This window comes from Zosterops lateralis (genome assembly GCF_965231275.1).
Source record: "Zosterops lateralis genome assembly, chromosome: Z".
Classification (NCBI taxonomy): domain Eukaryota; kingdom Metazoa; phylum Chordata; class Aves; order Passeriformes; family Zosteropidae; genus Zosterops; species Zosterops lateralis.
Genome location: NC_139800.1, coordinates 3,238,773 through 3,263,199, shown reverse-complemented (window position 1 = coordinate 3,263,199; position 24,427 = coordinate 3,238,773). Strand labels below are relative to the sequence as shown.

The following is a 24,427-nucleotide window of genomic DNA, read 5'->3' as shown; positions in this document are numbered from 1 at the left end:
AAGTCTTCATGAGGAATATAAACACCTGACTCAGAGGAATGAATGTGCCACTAATTTTGTAGGGAGAGGTGCTGCTGTAGGACAGGCAGGTAGCTGGGACTGAGTCAATACAGCACAGATGCAACAGGGGAAGGAAACAAGAAATAAATGTCAGAAGAGCAGAGGACGTGCAGCTGCACTCCCAAACTCACAGGGAGAGGGAGAGGCGTGACATGCACATGCATGGAGCAAACAAAATTTCACAACAGCACAGCCTTAAAAAACTCACTGTGGATCAAGGTATTTAAAGTTTGGGGTTAGAAAATTCACTTCAGGGAGTGTGGCACCCCTTTTCCCCTCCTTAAAGTAATGCTGGTGTGAAGCTGGACGGAGGATCTGGCAGATGCCAAGCTGTTCTTTCAGATTTGGGATGTAGCACAGTATTAGACCTGCACATGAGGGCAATTCAGCTGCAAAGCAGTAAGAAAATTTTCAGGAGACAGGTTGATGCCTTAAGTTTTAGTTTTCATGCTTTTCAGATTCTGTGCTGCCCAGGGGTGCAGTTCTGAGTCTCACATTAAGTGCTGGTCAGCTCTCTTCACAGAGTAGGGAGACAAAACAAACTCTTTTCCTGCTGAAGACCAAGGACAACTTTCAGGCCCAAAAGCACAAACAAGGGTGGGCTGAAGGGAGGAACAAGAAGAATGGGACCTCACAACCTGAAGCTGCAATTGGACAATTAAACCCCAATATGTAAATGGACCAAAACTTATAAAAATGTGAGACCTCATGACTGGTCAACTATTCTGTGACCATTTTTTGTCCACCTTGGGTATAGGCCTGATCAGGCTCCTGTCCTGCCCAAAGTGTATCCTAAAGGCCTTTCAATAAATACCTACTTTATTCTCTAGCTCTGTCCAGTCTCTTTTTCAGGTCAGACTGCCTAAGGCATCAAGGTAAGCTGTGCTAATTAACAATCACTGGCAAGCTGGTATAAGAAAAGCTCAGGAGGGACAGTTACACCCAAGGAAACAAGAAGAAACAATGGGAAAATGATGACAATGGATATGTTTGTTAAGGGACAGAACTTGGAAAAGGCTATTCCTGGATATATACCTTGGATTAAGTCCTTTTTAAGTATGTGTGATCCTGTTACAAGGAAAGTGCATAAATGATTTTTTTTTTTCCTTTTACTAGCTGGTTTCAGTGAAGCCTAAGTGAAGAATCAGCAGTTTTCAGTTTTCAGTGTGTGACAGAATGCATAAATCAAAACAAAATTCTATCCAGAGGCCGTGACACCTGTATCTATCATATTGTTCTGTAACTGAGTTCAACACAACTCACCATTATGCCACCAAAAGGAATCCAAAGTAAATGTACCTCTTTATTTTGCACCTTTTTTTTTTTTTTTTCTGGGCAAGGTGGGGTGGGACAGAGGGGAGCTGGTTGGTTGGTTGGAGATTTTGTTTGTTTGTTTGTTGTTTTTCAAGATCTTTGATTTTTGGATCACCATAAACTCTGTCACATTGAGATTTGTGTTCCTGGTGGCTGGGGTGGGTGTTCCCCTTGCCAGGGGTGGGCTGTGAAGAGGGTAAAAAAGAGGAAGTGGTGACTGGAACAGCACCAGAATGGTGAAGTTTGCAGACTCAGTAGGCTCTTTGTAATTCATAGGACAGATTGATGTCCAGCCCACCAGTGATCCTGAAATCTGAAAATGGAATGCATATCATGCTGCTTAGTGTGGCAGGAAGGGCTGTTTGATGCTGTTTTTCACACCTTCATCTGTGGCTTCCGTTTTGTGACTTATTGCTGTTGACTTTTCAATTGTTTTTTTTCTCTTTGTATAGTGGCATTATTGTTTTGTAGGGTCCTCTCACACTAAAAAGAAAAAAAAAAGCATTGTATTGCTACATCCTGCCAGTCAAAAGTCCCTCTATCATGCATAAGGAAACAGCAAAACAAATAAAAAAGCCCACAACTGTAAATTCCTGGGAGAGAGAGGAAGTGGAAGAGTGGAAACACTGAATAAATACCTCAATACTTCCTCCCTTTCAGTGACATGAAAAATATCCTCAAAGCAAAACTGGCAACTCTGTCAGCAAGAGAAATGTTTATTCCCATAAATCTGTAATACTACTAATAATAGAAAGCATAAAGCCTGTTGAATTGCACAAATCACTCCTCCCATACCTTTGGCAATGGGCAACTGCCATGACTTGGTCTCTACTTCCAGCATATTTTCTATTTCTTTACATACAGTTCATATTCATTCCCACTCATTTAGCAATTTTTTTCTTCTTGCTGCTGCTGTTTTGTGCTTTTTCTCTTTGTTTGTGTTCACTGCAGGGCTGGCACCAGTTGCCTGTGTCTGAAGCGCTGCTAATGTTTATGAATGAGCCACCACATACAGAAAGCAAGGCCCAGTGGAAAGCCCAGCAATATGAAATGCAGAATATACTGTTTTATTCTTCTCCTGCTTGTTTTCAGGTTAAATTACCTTGTCCTTCAGCACCCTATCTGTAAAAAAGGATTATAAACTCACTAAGACAGGGAATATTGTTCTGTTGCTCGTGTGTCATATTTTCATGTGTGTTTGCTTCTGTAACGCATTGACTTGCTGAAGCACCTAAACACTGTGGGTTTACCTGTTTTTAAAAAACATTTGTAATTTACAACAATTAGTAGAGGTTCACTGGGAGATGAAAGTGATACCCTAGAGCAGCTGAGGAGGAAATAGATACTGACAAGGACACATTAAAGGAAGGAGTTGACTAGATTATCCCCTCAATTACCCTTCCTTCCCACTTATTCATCTTTTCCAAGCATTGTGTGGCTGGCTGCTGCAGCAGGGTTGATAAGTGGGGGGAAACAAAAACGAAACAAGCAGAAATAGAGAATGCAACAAGCAGGCAAGCATTTGTTCAGCAACAACATGGCATTCTGATGGCTGAGAAGGTCTGCCAGGGTGCAAAGATACCTGAAATTGTAGAGCAGAACAGATCCTCTTGCTTACCTGCTTGCATTTGAATCCAAATAATTGAACTGAGTGAAGACAAAGCGTAGAGTGAATGTTGCATCAGCTCTGCACAGGTCCGGTATTTTGGAAAAGCTCTAGTTTAGGATTAAAAAAAAAATTCAATTTTCATCTTTTGTTTATGATCCCTCTTCAAAAAGTACTGGCACATGGAGAGGCAGACAGAACAGAATCTTAATTCTTTTACTTGCCAAGTCACCCCTCACAGTTTTAGCAGACACTGCACTCAGTCTACCTTCAGCCCTGTTACACAGGTCCTTGAGTGCCCTAAAATGATAAACAGGACATCATTAATTATTACATTGTTGATAATCACCATTAGTGTTTTTTTTCCACATGATCAATGTAGCTTCAGAAGTCACTGGAAAGAGCTTGGTTGAACCCCTTTGGAACATGCAAAATAGCAAAACTACTGAGTGAAATTATGGGGTCATTGTTCAAGCAGGTCAGAAAAAATGATCTTAATAGGCCTCTCCCAACCTTAAAAAACTACTAATCTATGAAAAGTTCCTCAGGAGGCACAAACTAATCAACTGAGGCCTTTATAGGATTATATAAATTCTTTAAAGCAGTTTTAATTTTAAAATTCTCTCCTTTTTAAACCAAGAAAAAGCACACATATCAATTCTGAAGCTGATTTGCTCAGTGAAAGAGCATTACAACTACAGTTGTATTACTACAACAGTACCCTATCCTGGAAAAGTCAGGACTCCAAAAAATGAAGGTTTGCAAAGATTCATCTGTTTACAACTGTCTCCCATTTTAATTATAGTTTTCTGTTGTTGAAATCTTGTTCTGAGGAAGCTGGTACCCAGAGCACTGTCAGGCTGACTGGACAGCATTTTCCAGTGTTACTGACTGCTAAGTTTTCACATTTCTTGTTCTATGCATAGAATCAGAGGGTCATACAATATCTCAAGTTGGGAAGGATTCATAAGAATCACTGAATCCAAATCCCCACTCCGTGCAGGACTGCCTGAAATCAAACCATATGACTAAAATAAAATCACATCATCCCATTTGGGAGATGCTCCACCCAGGGGGAGGAGCCCAGCATTCCTACCTGGAAAAAACCTGAGAGTCAGAACACCAGCACAGGCTGTTTGCACTGGATTCCCAGAGTAGGACTGGACTCATCTCACCACCACAGGACCCTTCTACAGGGTCATCTCTGCTCCAACAGAACCACATCTGCCACTGCAGGAGGACTTAACTGGACTGCTCCCAACACCCTGACCAACAGGGTGTCAGGTGGTGTTCTGACTCTGTCAGTGTTTTCTTTCTGTTTGGTTGGGGTTTTTTGTAGTCCTACATTTTTATTTTAATTTTCCTAGTAAAAAACTATTATTCCTATTCCCATATCTTTGCCTGAAAGCCCCTTAATTTCAAACTTAGAATGATTTGGAGAGAGGGGGTTTACATTCTCCATTCCAAGGGAGAGTCCTGTCTTCCTTAGCAGACACCTGTCTTTCCAAACCAGGACATGACCCATGTTCAACTTGCCATTGACCAAACCCCCAGATCTCTTCTCCCAAGCCTCTCATCCTCAAATCTGCATGTACATCCAAGATTACCCTATCTCAGGTGGAGAATCCTGCCACCAATCTTTAATTTCTAATGGCTGGTAGTTGCCCAAATCTCTAACCTACCCATATCTCTCTGCTGAGCCTTTCTACCCTCAAGGGAGTCCACAACTTTTCCTAGTGTAGTACCATCACCACACCTACTTAATGTGCATTTGATCCCTGCTTCCAGATCTTTTATTAAAAAAAACATTATAGAGCACTGGTGCTAAAATGGAGCCCTGAGGAATCTCTGGTCCCTGGCTGCCAGTCTGATTTAATATTTACCAAAATCCTTTGAGCCTGACCCACCAGCCAGGTGCTCACATAATATATTATGGATTTAAACAGCAGTACCAAAAGTTCTGCTAAAATGAGAGACAGTCCACATCTACTGGCTTCCCTTGGTCACCTAGCTATGTTACTTTGACATAAAAGAAAATTAAATTGGTCAAACATTGTTCTTTGTGAACCTGTCCTGGCAGTGACCAATGACTGCATTTTCTCCCAAACATTTTTCAGTAACTCCCAGAAAATTTTTCCCTATAATTTTACCATGTGCTGCAGTGAAAATGACAGGCCTATAACTTCCACAGTTTTCTTTTTATCCTTCTCAAAATCTGGGACAAATTTCCAGGTTCCAGCAGACAGGGACATCTCCAGACTCAAAAGACAAATGAAATACAATGGAGAGAGGTCCCGCCAAGTGCATCAGCCAGTTCTTCCATGGAAAGAATCCTATCCAGTGTCATATACCTGTGTGCATCCAACTGAAACAGCAAGTCTCAAACAATTTCAGGATTGCCTGGGAATCTATCATTCCCCAAGTGACACAGCATTCCAAGAATGGAGTCCAAGGACCCCAGCCCATCACTGGTCTTGAAGACAGATGGCAAAGGTGGCATCATTTTCTGCTGCATCTTTTTCTTTTTCTTTGTTCTTTTTCTTTTTTTCTTTTTCTTTTTTTCTTTTTCTTTCTTTTCTCTTATCAAGCAATGGACCAATGTTATCTCTAATCCTTTTTTTGCTGTTAACATATAGAAACAAAAAAAGCCCTTTTTCCTTTTCTTCACAGCCAGTCCTGGACAGCTTGAATACTATCTAAGCTTTGGTCACATAAATTTTCTCTCCACAGAGATGATGAGCATCTGTCATCTTCCCACGTCACCTTGTTTCCAGGGTTCATGTGCTTTCCTTCTCCATCTCAGTTCACTGCTCAGCTAATCCAACCTTCTGCCCCATTGGCTTGGCTTTCAACATGTTGTGTTTGGCTGCTCCTGCACTCTTAAAAGAGAGCTCTTGAAAAGGGACAAGCATAACTCAAATAACTTAAAAAAAAAAAAAATAAAAGATTCTCAAGAGACTTTACTAACTAGTTCTTTGAGCAGCCCATGGTCTGCTCTTCCTCATACAAGAAGATGAGCAATTCTTATTATGATGTTCATGAAGAAAAACAGCACACTGAATAAGATAGATAAGGGAAAAAAGTGGGTCTTTTTTAGTCACTTCATTTTATTATGTACCTAGAGTGAGAATCTAGCACTTCAGAACCAACTCCCACCCAAAAATAAGGAACATATATGAAACAATTTTATTTTAGCTATTTTGTCAATTAGAGACAAGTTTGGGCAGAGTGCAGCAGGTACCCCAGAGCTCTGTTCCCAGGAATAATTAGATCAAAGAGATTAGTCTGAGCAGACCAAAGCTAGTGATCTTCCTTACTTTGCCTAGTAATGTCCAAAACCTTAGTCAATGTGCATGAGGAGCTGGTGCCTGACAGTCAGGAAGTTCACCCTGTAGAAGCTCCTGCTGCAGCATTATGGTACAAGAAATGATCTCTTGAATAGTGAGCAATAAACCTTACTGGATACTTCTCAGAAGTGAGGCCAGGGAGCCTGAAAAAAAGAAAAATTAAATGCTACAACAGGTACTGGCATGAAGAATAGGGTTACAGTCTACCCTGGATCTTGATTAAGAAATATTCAAGAATTTTTGGTACTAAAATCATGGCATTGTGAACTACCCTTTTTCTTACGTCTGAATTAGTTTGCTTAGGACAAAGAAACAACCTTGAAACTTGACATGAATTTGCATTAAGGTTGATATACAAAGGATTCACAATGGTATGATTTAATGCTCAAAGCAAACTGCAAAGCAGGTTGGTATCTCTAAAGAGGCACTGACAATCCCTATTAATAGGGGCCTTACCTCTTTTCTATCAAGAAAAAAAAATCAGGAAGGGAAGACAAATTCACTTTCAGTCAGAGTTAAATACAAATAACTCAGGCCTTAAACAGTGTGACTCACAGTTTAGTGTGACCCATTCACTAGAATACAGACTGAGAACAAAAGTATTGCAAAATGCTCAGCTCTGGCATCCTCCATTTCGTCAAGAACTAGTAAATATAAATATAAAAGCTACAGCTGGAGGTAAGGAAAATGGAAAAAAGGAGGAGGCATCCTCATAGCAATATCAATTGCTTCACATAGGACACCACCAAAACAACAGTATGGGGTCTGGAGATGCAAGAACATGAGACCAGTGCAGGAGAACAGGAGGCTGAGGACAACAAAGTGAAGACACTGATGTAGTGTTTGGCAATAGCAAAGCCAGTGGTTTTCCAGTGCCTTGTCCCTTCCTGCACCAGCCTGGATACAGGTGGAATAATTAGCTGCTGCTTAGGAGTTCTAAGTCAGGTGCTAAGAGCACACAAAAGGAACCAGCATTTTGTTGTGTGCACCCCCTGCTTTGCAGGACCTCCAGTTCAGTGAAGCTCCCACTGAAGTTCTCCCAGTGACAAGGGGAATGAACCTGGTTTTTGGGATACTCATTCTCACAGGAATTGCTGGTGACAGCTCAGCCAGAGCTGAAGATGGAACCTCCATCCAAACACAGGGAAAGCATCTCTCCTCTCCTGCTAGTTACCCACTGCAGCTTTACACTACTCTAACACAATCTGCAAGAGAAACAAGTGTGGCTTTATGCTGTTTCTCAGCAGCTCATGAAGAGTTTGAAGCTGAAAACCCCTTCACACCCCTGACCTTTGTTTCCACTGACCCCAGCAGAGCATTAGACCTGCACTTCCAGAGTACATCCAAAGCTTCAGGCACAGACCAAAATATTCCTCAGCTCTTAAGCAAAGGGAGGTATTCTAACTGGGAATAAAATGAAATTACTTTTATTTGCTCACCTTTTGAAAACATTCTTAGAGCTACTCCAGTGAGTTCCTACCCTTTATCTGCATATCAATTATTAATTATTTTCATTAAAGAAAACCAAGCCATGCTATGCTCATGAGGATGAAAGAAATCTGTAATGCTCTCTTTCTCTCTGCCCCTCATACATTTTTATTTGAGATTATTTTTAATCCACATATACTTGAAATAGGAAAATGTGTGGGTTTTATTAGCAATAAAACTTTAGGGGATTTTCCCCCCTACTGATTTTTTCATAGATTTATGGATCCATAATCATTCACGTCACAGCCTAAGGGAAACGAGGCTTGAACAGGATAATAGCCCTTAAATCCCCTCCTCTAAGCACTCAGATCTTTGCTGTCAGCAAGATTAAAACGGTCAACAGCAGTCTTCATGTATCTATATCCCACACAGAGCTTTCACAACAACTGGAGTGGTGGCTGGCAGGGAGGAATATGCAGAACCACTGCTGTGCATGATACCTCTGAGATAAAAAAGAAGCAAACCAGGTTGTCAGCTTTTGCAGTGTTGAAAAGGACTGGTGTTAACCGCTTGATTGGGTGAATGCAAAGAGGGGAGAAGAGTAAGGAATAATATTACGTTGCAGTTTAACAGGCAGCAAGAGTTTCCTTTAGCAAAAAATAAAGGCAGAGAGATGGAAGAACCAAACATCCTCCCACAGGCCAGCAAGGGGAAGGAAAAGGAAGCCATTCATGTAGACAAGCAGAGTGCCACCACTCCCTTCAATGCCCAGCCCCAACTGCAACCTGAGGGGAATTACAACTATTATGTGGATGATGAAGACGAGGAAGACGAAGAGAAAGAACAAGATGCACTCAGGGGAGAAAACAAGTCCTCATCCTTCATTCCTTGCTCCCCTGCCTTTTCCTCAGGACCCCAGCCCACAGCATCTGCTCCCTCCATGCTGAACATCAACGTTGGTGGCCAGAGCTACCGCCTGACCTACCAAGCAGTGGCCACCTACCCCAAGACCCGGCTGGGGCGCCTGGCCACCTCCACGGACCGCCGGCGTCAGCTGGGGCTGTGCGACGACTACGCTGCCCAGGTGGACGAGTACTTCTTTGACAGGGACCCAGCTGTCTTCCAGCTGGTCTACAACTTCTACTCCTCGGGGGTGCTGCGTGTGAGGGACGAGCTGTGCCCCCGCAGCTTCCTGGAGGAGCTGAGCTACTGGGGCGTGCGCCTCAAGTACACGCCGCGCTGCTGCCGCATCTGCTTTGAGGAGCGGCGGGACGAGCTGAGTGAGCAGCTGAAGGTGCAGAGGGAGCTGCGTTCCCAGGCTGAGGCCGAGGAGAATGAGCAGCTCTTCCACCACATGCGTTACTACGGCCCCCAACGCTGGCGCCTCTGGAACCTCATGGAGAAGCCTTTCTCCTCTGTCACCGCCAAGGTGATGGCAGTGGCCTCCAGCTTCTTCGTGCTCATCTCCGTGGTGGCCCTGGCGCTCAACACGGTGGAGGAGATGCAGCAGGTGGATTGGAAGAGCGGGGACAGCCGGCCCGTCCTGGAGCATGTGGAGACTTTGTGTATTGCTTTCTTCACCCTGGAGTACCTGCTGCGCCTGGTCTCCACCCCGGACCTGCGGCGCTTCGCCAGCAGCGCCCTCAACGCCGTGGACCTCATTGCCATCCTGCCCCTCTACCTGCAGCTGCTGCTGGAGTGTTTCACCGATGACGACCAGCCCCGGGGCCGGGGCTCCCAGCACGAGCACGACATCGAGAAGGTGGGCAGGGTGAGCAAGGTGGGGCAGGTGCTCCGCATCATGCGCCTGATGCGCATCTTCCGCATCCTGAAGCTGGCCCGGCACTCCACGGGGCTGCGTGCCTTCGGCTTCACCCTGCGACAGTGCTACCAGCAGGTGGGCTGCCTTCTGCTCTTCATTGCCATGGGCATCTTTGCCTTCTCTGCCATGGTCTACACCGTGGAACATGATGTCTCCAGTACCAATTTCACCAGCATTCCCCATGCCTGGTGGTGGGCTGCTGTAAGTAAACCTGTCTTACCTTGTTTGGTAGCCTCCCTTCCTTCCCCTCCCCTTCCTTGCTGGAGTTGCTGGCAGTCTTGAAAACAACAAGCTCGGATCAGTGAACATCTGCTCTGAATTCTGAGCTTACAGGACATATGCGTGCACACACACACACACACAGATGCGCTCATTCATCTCTCTGTAAGCTTAAATCAAGGCTTGACCAGGCAGGCAGCATTGAAATTCCTGTATCTCCAAACGCAGAGAGTATTTTCACTTTTAAAGAAGTGGGCAAAGGCACAGGGGAAAAAAAAGTGTTTCCCAATTTAGTGGTGTTGTCAGTGTTGCCAAAACAATAGAGAAAAAAAAATTGCATGCATTAGGCTATCTAGTTACAAGGTTTTCATTCTTATTTTATGTGTGTGAATCTTCTGTGACCCGCCATAAAACTGCAAGATGATAAGATGTTGTTTATTAACTACAGACAGATCACTCAGACTTTAAAAGTGAAAGCTGTCCCAGAACTCTGGCTGTTAAAACCCCATTAGGACCAACAGTTGTTTTACACAACCGATTGTGTTCTGCTGTGCTGCAGAAGATTGTGTGCATTTATAGCACCCCAGATGAAACCAGGGGGTAGCTAGAAATCCTTTAGCAAGGGAAGGCACAGGACCCACATCCTGGCCACCCATAACCCTAAGGCTTAGTCCATTGTCACACACATTTTGTTTTGCAGCAAAAATTGATTTCAGCCTGTATAGTCCATTTTTACGTGGAAGGAGGTTTTCTGACCCCTGGGCATGGCTATGGGTCTGGCTCTTCCCCAGCCACTTCCCTGGAGAAAGAAGCCCATGCAAATAGACTGGGTAGGAGTTAGAATATCTCTGGTTGATCAGCATAGACACTAGAAGCACCAAGAAGCACCACTGGACAGTAATTCCAACATATTCAAGGTCACTTCTCCTTGTCAGCCATCCTGGAGCCCAAGCTCTGCACTCCTGGCTCAGCCATGGACAATGAGAAGTGGTGGTTTACCACATGTTTGCAGTGACCCATCACACATGGCAGAAAAAAGGCTTGCAGACAAGCATAGAAGCACACATTTATAAGTGCTCATGCGTATGTGTAACTGTGCTGAATATCCTGCAAGCTGGGCCATGGAAGGATTGAAAAGATCAGTGAATAAAGGAAATGGTTGTGGAATGTGACCTTCACAGATCATCTGTAAGTGATGTACAAAGGCTGTGAAAACATTGGTGATTCATACATTGCTAAAATATTTTGTTTTCTGAACATGCAGGTTATAAACAAAATCTTTAGGGCTCATTTTTGCAAACTGGTGACACCATAATCGTTTAGATATTCCTAATAAACTTATATGGCTACATGAAAAAGGCCTGTTTAGCTGAGCAAATGTCTTCAAAACACAGGGTGTGTCATGCACATTGCAATTCCAAAGCATAAAATGCTTTTTAAAGGCTATTCATTCTTTAAGGCTGTAAATTAAAATATCTAGATTATTCAAATTTTATAAAAATGCAAGAGCATTCGCCATCTTACACATGCAGGGGAAGAAGCATCCTCCTAAATTGTCACAGGCAATGTATAAGACTATGCCAGTGGTACAGACCCTTATCACAGGATAACATTTTTGTCCTGGCTGATAGAGATAAACATCTTGCCTTCATCTCAGTATTTATTTTTGGCAATATTTATCCTGTATTATCATCCAAATCCAGTGACTTAATTTCCATTAAACCAAACCACTAATCCTTTTTATTCCACAGGAAGCACCAGGTGCATCCTAAAAATGTGCTCACCCAGTGCTGTCTCCTGTACTCTAAAGCTTTTTTCATTTAAAATATCATTCTATTTACCATTTTAGAGGATGACAAACTCTACACAGTGACCTTCTGAAGACCTATTTCAGTGCGAAAGCCACAGGGACATTACAGTGAAAGTCCTACTGTCTGTGGCTTATTTTTGTCAGAGTTTAAGGTTACTTTTTAACAGATACTAACAGTGTGTTGAGACACGATGGAAAAAATTAAATAAAATTCACTGGCTGAAAAAGATCCCTTGCACAGACTAGAAAGTGAGACATGACAGAAACATGCAAGTTTTACCTGCCAGAAAAAAAAGTAAGTCATATTCACTAAGTGTAAAAAGTTATAAAAAATAAAGGTGTCTGCAGTGAAACTATCTAAATTAGGAGTTATCTTATGCTGACTATTTGACAGTACATCTTTCAAATGTAGCATCTCCATAATCAAACATCCATTAATTTTTGTTCTGAATTTTACAACGGAAATATTTCAGTGCTTGTTGTAACACTGGACCCATAACACAATTCCTTCACAAATCCATAGGCTAGAAAGAGAAAATTATATTTTCTGAGAAGAAAAATGTGAAGGTATGTACATAATGAGCTGGCAAAATGTTCAGATTCATATAAAACAAATACACTAAACACCATCACTCTCAAAAACCCCAAAACGAATCCAACAACCAAAGCTGAAATATTTTAAATAATCTTCAAATCCTTCTTCAAAAGGAAATTCAGCAAAAATTATCCACCTGTGTACTTATTTAACACTGTAACTATACATGTTGCAACCATACACTGCAAGCAAAAACTTCCAGGCTACAGTTCTTTGTAGGTATGTAATCATTAAAAGGGATTTTATCTATAACCTTTGAAGTCCTGGATCATTTCTTCCTATAATGCAAACAGGAAAATTCATTTCATAATTAATTGAAGGTTTTCATGTGTTTTTCACTAGTTCCTAAAATACATATGACAAACAAAGGCAAAACTCAAAATACAACCCACGGAATAAGTCCCAAATACAGGGTTTTATCAGCGCAGTGGATTTAGAAACAGGACATCTGTTCCAAGTGACATGATGAGGGAGCAGGATTGCAGCTATCAGTGGATTTGAATGGTCAGGGAGTCGCATCTCTCCTTTCCCTACAACCAAGCACACTCACCTTCTGGGCAAGCTGGCGTGGAAATTCTCTGAGAATTCCCTCTGCAGGGCAAAAAATTTGAAAAATCCTCCTGAATGGTGTCAAACCATTGTCTTTCTTTACTTCATGGGAGGGAATTTTTTTTGTGTGTTTTTTGTTGTTGTTGTTGTTGTTGTTGTTGTTGTTGTTGTTGTTGTTGTTTTAATTAGGGATACCTTCCATAAGATAGCTAGTATACAAAAGAGAGAGAGAGAGAGAGAGAGAGAGAGAGAGAGAAAGAAAGAAAGAAAGAAAGAAAGAAAGAAAGAAAGAAAGAAAGAAAGAAAGAAAGAAAGAAAGAAAGAAAGAAAGAAAGAAAGAAAGAAAGAAGTATTTCAGACTTATTATGCAAAGTACAAAAGAGCTAACTAATCTTAACATTGTCCCAGATCAGTGAACATACCTGTCTATGTGTTTCTTCTCAGCTAATAAGCTGTGTGTTGGTTTTCCTGCAGGTCAGCATCTCCACAGTGGGTTATGGAGATATGTGTCCAGAAACTCACCTCGGACGCCTGTTTGCTTTCCTCTGCATTGCTTTTGGGATAATCCTGAATGGCATGCCCATCTCTATCCTCTACAATAAGTTCTCAGACTACTACAGCAAGCTGAAGGCCTACGAGTACACGGCTCTCAAGAAGGAGAGAGGGAAGGTAGACTTCAGACGGAGAGCCATGAGGAAAATATCCGAGTGCTGTGGAGAAGGTGCATCCCAGCCTTTGTCACAGCAATGATGCTTTGTGCTCTGGATGTTGGGAGGCAAAGGGGATCAAATCAGCCAAAAAAAAAAACCAAAACAAAACACCAAATCAGCCAAAAGATAAACTAAAAAGGCCAAAAGTAATGAAAGTAGATGGTGAAATCTGTTTTGAATCTGTTTTTGAAACTAAAAAGGCTCAGATTAAAATAACAAATTGTTTTGAAGTCTGATAGCCTGTGAACAGCACTTAAGTGCTCATTAACTCTCTGAAATTACTTCCTTCAGATTACATCCTCTGAATAAGTCCCACATGAAGATCTAACCCCCTGCTACTGATTAGATTGATAATAAAGACCCAACATAATTGTACAAGCAGAAAACAAATTGCTGTCATTAAGGGTCAGCCACCTTACTTCTGCTAAGGCAATGTCAAAAATTAAACAAATAGAATACCCAACATATTGACTGCATTACTTAAATTGGTTTTGCATCAGCTTTCAAATAGAGGAAAATGGCCTAGAGCACTTACCTAAATATTAGCAGCAGCTATACTCCTTAAAATGTCAGCCTCCTTTTCCATTGCCAGATAGCTATGCTTCATTGTTCCAATTTTATTTTTCAAATGCAGCCCTGCAAATGAGCCCTCCTATTTTCATGCCTAGTCAAGCAATGCACTGCTTTTAGCATTTCCCACCACCCCACCCTATAATCATCTTTCAGTATGACAAGTACTAGTGAAGACTTCTGGAGTTGGTAAATATTATTCATCAAATCTGAAAACATTTCCAAACCCAATCTTTTTTAGGTATAGGGTTAAGTGATAATTCATTTTGCAGTATTTAATGTATCAACTTATTGGATTGTTAGAATAATAGACTTCTCAAGGAATGTAAGTATTAAAACAGTATTTTATAAATAATCAAAGGAAATATGTAATAGGTAGTAACTCTTAAAGACTATTCATACAAAGGATTTTATCAGCACTTAACTGTAACTAATTTTAAATATAATTTAAAATCAAGATAATTTGTCTGGTACATATAACCATTAGAGACACAATCCTGACACCTTAGCTCACCCCCAGGAGTACCTCATGTCCTAAGATTACTGTGTCTTCTTGCACAGCTGGATGGGATTTCTCATGTGTCTAAACTCATCCCAAAACTTAAATAACAAATAAAACCAAGAATAATCAAATGGAACTGCAGTTTTATGTATTACTTCAGAGACCATCAAGAATTCTTTTTTACATAAGAGCAGTCACACCAATTCAGAAACAGTAATCTGAATAACAGATCTGAAAGAAAAAAATATTTTATTGATAATCAGATGCAAAGACCTTAAGGAAAAAAAAAAGTGTAATGAAAAGGATCAACAGTGCATTGATATGACCCAAGGCTGTTACTCAGCAGCACTCCTGCTGCAAAGCATCTCGATGACAGAGATGCATTTCAAAACTCCTCAACTCTCACGTTGTGTCTGTGCTGCCCTGATGAATGCAAATTTCTGCATTAAGATCTCAGGGCCACATGGGACACAATGGTGTGGAGCCCACCCTGGGACAGCTGAGGGTGAAAATGTTCATTAATTTTGACATGTCCATGCAAATTGTGTCAAGCACGGGGACATTCCTCCTTTCAGTGGTGGGAAGGTAATTAGTAACCAACCTGCTCTTCTCATTCTCTACCTCCAGACAAACCTATCATAAGCCCATCTGTCATTTTGTTCTTTAGGAATGACAGTCAGAACACTGTGTGCTGATCAGCTCTGTTAAAAGCTAAACCATGTCTTTAAGGCACAGCTGAGCCCTGGGAGTCCAGTGTGATAGATGTTTGCTGTTCTGGGCTGCACACAATGCAGCAGGCACAATCCTGGCACTCACTGAGAAGAATAGCTGCTTTGCTTTGGCTTTAGGGGATTTGCATAGCCCTTCTGCACAGCAACAACAGGACAAGAGGCTTCCAGGAACCACAGGAAACCTCTTGCTGCACTTCAGTGAGGTGACAAGTTACAAGCATGCAAAAAACACAACAATGCTTTATTTTCAACATGCGAATTGAGTTAGACCCATTAAAAGCATTTAAAATCTGGTGATTACTGAATCTTCCAAAAACATGGGACACTGTAAATCAGTTTCTTTGCTGGAGGAATTCATACTTGCATGGCCATGCAGATGTGATGCAGATGCTCAGCCTTGCATGGCAGGCTCAGCTGCTTCTTGCCACCTACAGAAATCCAGAGCCTGAGCACTAACTCTGCTAAAACTGGACTTTGTCACAGCCTCAGACCTGAAAAAGATAATTAGTCTTGTTTTCCACCCCATTTGCCTCACCTGCAGGACCTATTCAAGTAGACATTTTTGAAGACCTGTAATGAAATAGATTTTCCACACCAAACACCAGCAGAAGAAAAAGGAGTCTTATCTCTTAATCAGGAGTCAGAATTGAGTGTTCTAGGTGAACACTTTACCTGTTCAGTCAGATTTCAATGCACAGATCAGTACTGCTCTAACTGTTCAAATGCAGCTTGAAGAGGGTCTCTTGCACCCCTCCAGTGAATCTGTTCCACTTTGCACCAGGCAAATAATGGCCCACAAGGTGATAATAACAGGAAGACCACACAGCTTGGTGTTTCCAGTGCTTAGCTGGGTGGAAAAGAGTGTATCACAGGCCTTGCTTCAACAAAGAGCTATGAAAGACCAAGCAGAAAAGCCTTCCCAAACACCCATTCTCCTCTGGCCCAAGCCATCTTTAGTTAAGGGCTTTAGTTTTGAAGGAATCCAGAGTCTCCACACACAAGTCACATGAATGTAAAATTCTTACTTAGAGCACCTCACAGGCTGGTCTGTGGGCCAAAACACTGCCAGACACAGAGGAGGGTGATTTCTGTCCCTTTAGAAGCACAAGACATGGTGATCACCAGGTCTTTCTTTCCCTGAGCACCAAGGCCATCATACTTTGGAAAGCTCAGCTTACTCAGCAGCTGCTCCCCTCTCTTTTTCCTCAACCCATTTTTTTCCCCCTCAATCCCCCCCATCCAGCCCCACCATCTCACAGATGGCAGCTTTGGTACCACCTTGTCTCTCCTCTGTGCACTGGCTGAGCACACAGATGTGACTTTCTGGGGGAGTGGGGATAGATTCTCACTTATCTCATGACTAAGCTCAGTGCCAAGAGCTCTGACTAGCAGCAGAGCTGGCACAAGGTGCATATTACAAGTGTGCAGTGCAGAGGACACGCCTCTGGCAGTGAAACACTAAGCACAAGGCTGCACAAAGCTGCTGTTTTGTTTTGCAATACCTGTCACCCCTGCTCTGCTGAACTGAGGAGGCCAACTGGAGCTTAGTGCACTAAAGAACTTGCCAGAAAATTAGAAGTTATTGCTTGGTACGTTAATTTCCCAAAGATTTGTCATTTTCGTCTCTGGGTTATTTTATTCAGTTTTCTGCCTTTGGTTTAACTATTCCTATTTTAGGGGTGACAAGCATAAGTCTGTGCATTTCAATAGGAAAGATTATGCCTAAATTGGAGGTACCATTATAGGAGCCAGACAGTGCCTGGATTGCTCAAGGCTCTGTCAGTGCCACCACTTTCTACACTACCTGTGCAGGCAGCAATTAGCAAGATCCTTCCTCAAATTCTCTCCTGCTCCTACCACACAAAGCGGACTTCCAGCCAGCTCAGAAGAAGGAACAAGTTCATACTCCCACAGAACAGACTTTAGAGAACTTGCAGAAGGCTGCACAAACCTGCATCAGCTGGTTTTGAAAGAGGATTAAGCATTTTTGCCTTTTTTTTTTTGACACAATGTTTCCTGCAGAAGGCTCAGTTAATTCGTTGTGCCACATCCATGAAGGCTTTTAATGGCATCACTGTCCCTTAATTACTCGAAGGAAACAGTGAAGTGGTAGATGATGACATCCAGAAACAATGCTGGAGAGTCATGATTGTCTTGGTTTACTTGCATTCCACAGGCTTTGGCAATCAAAAGGTTTCAAAATAACAGATCAAGGGGAAACATGCTTAAACACAACAAAGATGGGCAACCCTATTAAAGATGAAGTAGACAGTCTTGTTTTATGAGATGCTAATTTGGCATAACTAAGGTTTTGGGGAAACAGGGTGGAGAATTCTCAAGCCACTGAGAAATTGGAAATCTCCCTAAATATGGCCATGCTAAAGTCTTCTGTTTTAACTAATTGCAGATATTAATGAGACCCAGAGGGAGAAGGAAAATATATTCTATCATTATGTTTCACTGCAGACTTAGCAAACACGGTGTCCCTGTAAGACAAAGAAATGGTTTATCTGAATTGCTTGGCTTGATTTTAGGAAAATCAAGAATTATTTCTTTTACTTAATTTAGTCCTGGGAATTACTGGGGAGGAAAGGGAAAGGGAAAGGGAAAGAGGAAGGGAAAGAGGAAGGGAAGGGAAGGGAAGGGAAGGGAAGGGAAGGGAAGGGAAGGGAAGGGAAGGGAAGGGAAGGGAAGGGAAGGGAAGGGAAGGGAAGGGAAGGGAAGGGGAAAAAAATTAGAAAGAAAGGACAAAAAATCTTTAAAAATATAGGTGGGGGTAGTGCAAAGGTAGACTATCCCTACATGAGTGGAAAGAATTCCAGTTAGAATATGCTCCTGCACAAATCCTGTCTTAGAAGAACATCACTTTTTCAGTGCAGTTCAGGAGCTGTTTGCTTTTCTCATTCAGAAAGATAGCACTTAAAGGGGTAGCTACAGTACACCACAGAGTAATAGGCATCTGGTACTATTCCCAGGTTTCTAAGGCAAATAGCAGTATTCAGTCTTTAAATATTGTAAGTAAACTAAGTGATTTTTTTAAAGTATCAACTAGGAATACTTCAAGGTTTATGCTGAAATATAATTACTATCAATAAGACTAAGAAATAAAAATCATCACCTTGCTTAAAAAATAGCTTCAACTGTTTAGAACATTCTGGTTTTATGTCATGAAAAGATATGCTTATCTACTATTACAAAACTTTTATTGACTTCCTTATTTGGCAGTAAATAAAAATTACACGCCTTTTGATTGTAATCTAGTCCTTTATCTAGGACTAAAATAGGGAAAGGTCAGAGGTAGAAATTTTACATGTGCTTAGTTAATTTAATGAAAATATGCTGAGAAAAATTAAAGCTTTCTACAAGTAAATCCTGTGATAATCATGGTTTTTAAATAAAACTTGTCAGAGCCTAGTTCTACTCTAAAAAACTACTCTGTACTGTCATTCAAACTCCTTAAGTGGATTTGCTCAATTTATAAGCAGAAGAATTTGATGTCACTGATAACCAGATAAGCAAGTACCATACTTTAAAGCCAGTCTTTTGCCATCACTTAAAAACTGTTCTTCAGTCCACCATGTTCACTTTTTCCTTCACCGGTTTTGGAAGAGGCTGCTGGGGGGAGACAGGGACAACAATGGCAACACATGACAAAGAACAGAACAGAACAAAGAAGAAAACAAACAAACAAACAAACAAAAAAACCCCACCCAAAAAACCCCAAATCCACCACATTCCAGAAGTTCAGGAAAATTCAGGAAATTGCTGGCAGGTTGTGACAGCACCTTCTGCAATTTATAAGCAGAAGAATTTGACATCATTGATACCCAGAGAAGCAAATATCATACTTTAAAGCCAGTCTTTTGCCACCATTTAATAACTCTTCTTCAGTCCACCATGTTCACATTTTCCTTCACCAATTTTGGAAGAGGCTGGTGGGGGGAGACAGGGACAACAATGGCAACACACGACAAAGAACAGCAAAGAACAAAGAAGAAAAAAAAAGAAAAAAAAAACCACACAAACAAACCAAAAAACCCCAAAACCCCAAATCCAGCGCGTTCCAGAAGTTCAGGAAAATTCAGGAAATCACAGGCAGGTTGCGACAGCACCTTCCAGGCTGCGATGGGGAGGGCTCTTTAGGGCAGGACAAAGTAACTGGGTGGGACTCCTTGTGGGAAGAGCAGCTCCTGGCATGGAACATTGTTCGCTGCTGCCACTCAGAGGTTACAGGCTGCCAGATTCTCCTTTTCATGAATTATCTGGTGCCTGCTGCCTGCCACGTTAGCCCAGCTGGGCTGCACCTTCCTCAGGTAGTCTCTACCAAAAGCCTGAAGTCTTGTGACTCCAAGGGTGGAGTGTTCGCAGTGATGTAAATGTTCAGCCATTTTATAATTCATTTGAAGAGAAATAATGCAGGCATATCTTGAATATCTTTAATTGGTACTGCCTATTTTTTTCACTGTCTGCTATCAATAGATACAGAATTTGAAGGAGGCTATAAATCTTTTTGTCTTTTTAGATAAACAGAGGGAAAAAACCCCATAAGAATTGAAAATGCCTTCATAGAAAAACGGGTGGCATCAATTTGTAAAACAGCCTTTGAAAGCATTTCAACTGTAAGGACAACTGCCTTGAAAACTGGTGCTGTCACCACGCTGTGAAGATGACTTCATAGCAAGTGCTGTGGCAGCTGATGTTCTTCATCTCATCACAGCCTCGGAGCAGAAACTCTAACAACCACAACATACTGAAGCAATTCTCATATTATCCTATTATTCTTCTCCCAAAAAAAAGTTTTTCTCAGAGATGGTTGTAATTTAGTCTATCCTAAATTTTGTTTAGGTTTATTTTTTTTTGTTTTTGTTTTGTTTTGGTTTTGGTTTTTTTGGTTGTTGTGGGTTTTGGAGGGTTTTTTTGTGGTTGGCTGTTTTGGATCCATTTTCTTTTTTTCCCCACAAGTATCTTATTTGTATCTGTTTTGCAAACTGATACAAAACTTTCTGATGACTTCTTAATTCAATGCTTATAGCACTTGCTTGTCCATGCCTGTATGCCCAGAGGTCCTTTAGGCTCCCTCCTCTATGTGTTTTAGTTTTGGTTTTAAATTCTAATTAAAGATGTAATCCATGTAAACACACTCTAGTTAGAGCACAGACTGACAAAATATCTGAATGGAAGGCAGAACCATCTGTGGGGAGGACAGTGGAAATCAGAGAATCAGTCAGATTATTGCATTGTGTACAGGATAAGTGTACTTGTAAGACACATTCTGATTGAAAGATATAAAAATCCAGCAATTAAGATCATATTCTATAGCAGCAGATGCCAAGATGGTTAAGTCCACTTCAGCTACTATGGCCCTTGACAAAACCTCAATACAACTACTGCAAGAGGAAAATCACAAAGGTGATCTTTAGTTGGGCATATGCAAGGAATTACTGCTGATAACCGAGTTTAACTCACATATATTCCCCTTTTCCAGCCATCAATGACTTTCTCTTTCCTCAATCCCTTCATGCAGAACAGTGTGTAACACCCTGCTGGCTACTTTGATGCTACAGTAAAATGGGTTAGACCTTCTGTATACATTTACAGGAAAATCATCATGTCAAGGAAAACCCAAAATGTTGAAATTTAGTGTTGAAAGGATGAGGGAAAAGGTGGAGGACCCACTATGACCCATTAGTGTTTCTTAAACAGCAATGACTTCCAGGAATACTCAGTAATTCCTCTTTTACTAGATGGTTAACACAAGGTATTTACTATTTATAGATTTTTTAAAAGGTTTCAGATTTTGAAAGTATGGGATTTTAAGACACACAAAACCACAGAATAGTCTAAACAACAAAAAAATTTTGGAAGAGGAAAAATGCAATTTACATAATGGTGAATGTAAAGGAGCAGCTCAGTGCAAGAGTTTTAAACTCCCAGCAGAAAACAAGGTAACTGATGGAAGAATACTATGGTTTAGGGTAAATTAATTCCGGTGTTTTCACAAAGCAGCTGAGCAATGCAAAACATACTGAGGAAAAATGGTTTTGGCAATGATCTTGATTTTGAAAATGCCAAATGTTAAATGGGCAGCACAGATTTCTTTCAAGAACTCAGAAGGAAAGATGTCTTGATGAATGCAATGAACTCTCACATTAATCTGTTTTAAAGGTATAAGAAATTAAAAAGCCTCTACTTTTAATACTTGATTATTACAATTTAATTTTTTAGATGTAGCACAGGAATAAAGAGAACACATAGCAGAACTCTGTAAGTACCAAGTCATGTGGTGCACATGTGGATATGGCTTTGTGTCCATTCTGACAGACTACAACCCAACTAGACAAGAGTTGGACAGGACTAAGGAAAAAAGTCTCATAGTTTATGGGTCACAGTCTGCAAATGTCCCCAAACATTCCTCCTTTATTTCCACCTAAGTCAATCAACTCTGCATTTTCTGTTGATCCCACTTTTTCCTCAGTTCTGCAGCCAGAAATAAACTCAAAATCATTGTGTACTTTCTTTTTGCTTGTGAAGAAAAGGTAAGTTGTTGGAGTCAGTGGGAAAGCAAAAACTCTGTGTGCTCTTGGTAGATCCTGCTGTCAGCAGCAAAGGGGGAGGCTGATTCTTCTGTGCCTTAAACCAAGAGCTACCAAGGTTCAGCTACACCCACCTGCATGCCCTTATTCCCAAGGAAATGGAAAATACACTCTTACACAGTAATATACATCAATACTGAGGAAATGGGTCTTCTAAGAACAAAAAAAAATAAAGCAATCATTACCATCTTTTCTGTCCTAGCACTGACAATGTTTGTTCACCCTCCAACTTCTGCTAAGTTAAGGTGAGAGGTGTTGGCTGGTCTCAAGGGACAGGCATTTCACCTGGGGAAAATGGCTTTGAAACAAATGCCCCAAATTTGCTGGCACAGTCTTTCTTCTGAGGAAGCAGCAGACAAAGAAATTTAATTGCAGCCCGTGCACTTCCATCGTTTTCTTGGCAATAAAAAAATTACTCAAAGCTGTATTAGGATGTTGGCAATAATTTGAGCACTTTGAATTACCTAAAGTAGGCAAAAAAGTACATATCAAAAAAAAAAAAAAGCATACACTTTAAAAAAAATCAAAAAAACCCCACTATTATTTCAGAATCTTTCAAAAATTCACTTCACAAAGCCAGAGAGAACCCTGGCAGATTGGGACAGACACAGCACTGCATCCAACCCTTTTCCTCACTGGGAAAATGTAGCTTAAGCCATTGAAACAATCTTTCATACACCACATAACCTGATTTCTTCCCCTTCCATTTTTAGGTTATTCCAGAATTTTCACTGTTAGGAAAACAGTGGCAACTATAGCATAACCTTAACTGATATCTACTTAATGGAGAGGTGTTTCTCAGCTTGTGGTAAGGAAAACTAACACCTTGTCACTGCAGATTACTACACATAACTTAAAATAAATGATGTATGCAGATTCAAAAATGCAAATAAACTGCCTGGTACAGATCCAGCTAAAACAACCGTAATTAAAGCACACAATCAAAGCATCAGATCAGATCCATGTAAGCATATTCTTACATGGCTTTTTTTCTGTTTGGTTTATTAGCATCTTCTCTAGCTATGAATTATTTTCATCACTCCCTGTAATCCTCTTGACTGGAAGTATGTCTGTGCCAGATTCTAAGCATTAGTTCCCCTTAATAACCCAAAAATTGAGAAGGGTTGTACCAGCTTTTTTTTTTCCTCTCTCCCTGTTTTTTTTTTGCCATTAATTATTCAATCACAAATCTGTTGCATATTTCATTCAGGTTGGGTTTTTGGCAGTAACTGAGACTTCTTTAGAAACAGTTCACTACAGTTTAAATTCATTATCTGCTGCTAATTAAACCGATCTGTTTTATTGTCACAAAAGAAAATCCTGTTAGAGAAACTAATGAGCTCCAATCTTCAGTAACTGAGAGGATGTGTTTACAAGCAGGAACACTTAATGTCACTGCCAATCAGATGCTGCAATTAAGTACATTTCTATATATGTGTGTTTAAGTCTTAATAGTTTAAAGCAGTGAAATGCCCTGTTTCACCTTAATAAATAATATCTTGCTTCTCACTGGTCCTGCTGGAGGCAGTATTTTAGTTCACAAAAAATTGTAAGATACTCAAGTAGGTGAATTCATAAAAACAAATAAATCATAAACCCAACTGTAATTTGTAGTTTACTTAGGATACTTTGGGCAGCACATAAATGTTATAGTTATGAAAATGGTTCCTAACACTGTTTATTTGCATCTGTCGATTTACTGATACTTTGCTGACTGTGCTCCCCTCTAATTCCAGCTCAGTTTTTGAGTAGGTGTAAAATACTTAAAGGTTAATCTCAATTAGACCTGCTTGGCCCTGGCATTAAGTGCTTCTGCTTGAAAACACATCCTCTCAGTTACTGAAGACTGCAGCTCACTAGTGTCTGTAACACGATTTTCCTTCGTGACAATAAACCAGATTGTTTTAATTAGAACAGACAGTGAATTTAAAAAGCAGTGAACTGTTATTAAGAAGTCTAAGTTACTGCCAAAAAAAGCCAACCTGAACGAAACATCCAACAGATTTGTGTTGAATATTTATGGAAGTACAGAATCACAGAATGGATCAGTTTTGAAGGGACCACAGTGGGTCATTTCATCCAACCTTCCTGCTCAAGCAAGGTCATCCTAAAGTAGTTAGTTTCCTAGCAACTTATGGGAAAAAATTCTGTAAGTAAAGAAGAAACAAATCTAACCTCTAACACTCTTACAGCTGGAGACTTAATCAGTCTGGTTCTCTGCTTGGATCAGTCCTTGAGCACCAGCAGGGTGGGTGTTCTATGAATGCCTGATGAAGGAACCTTTGGAATTTTTTTCTAAATGGAGAAAATAAAATATTGGCTTTGTTTTTCTAGATCAAAATAGGGTACAGGAAAAATCAATAAGATACTGATTTGGTGTCATGTGGAAGTTAATTCACCCCTCCCTCATTACCACCAAAAACCAAAAAAACCCCCCTAGATCTCTTGTGTTTATTAAGGCTTAAAAGTGCGTAGTTAGACGATCTGAGTGAAACCAAACTGTGGTCCACTGAAACAGACAGCTGTTCCTTCAGGACCTTCTCTGAAAAAAGTCAGAGACACTATTTTCAA

At 40.9% G+C, this 24,427-nt stretch overlaps 1 protein-coding gene across 1 annotated transcript; it reads left to right on the top strand.

Moving 5' to 3' along the window:
* Window positions 1-8,428: 8,428 nt before the first annotated feature.
* KCNV2 (potassium voltage-gated channel modifier subfamily V member 2) lies at window positions 8,429-13,784 on the top strand (the record flags this gene model as incomplete). The annotated part of the gene is made up of 2 exons (XM_083884261.1): window positions 8,429-9,778; window positions 13,225-13,784. 2 exons carry the CDS (start codon window positions 8,429-8,431, stop codon window positions 13,498-13,500), a joined length of 1,626 nt encoding a protein of 541 aa, XP_083740387.1. The 3' UTR covers window positions 13,501-13,784.
* Window positions 13,785-24,427: the final 10,643 nt, after the last annotated feature.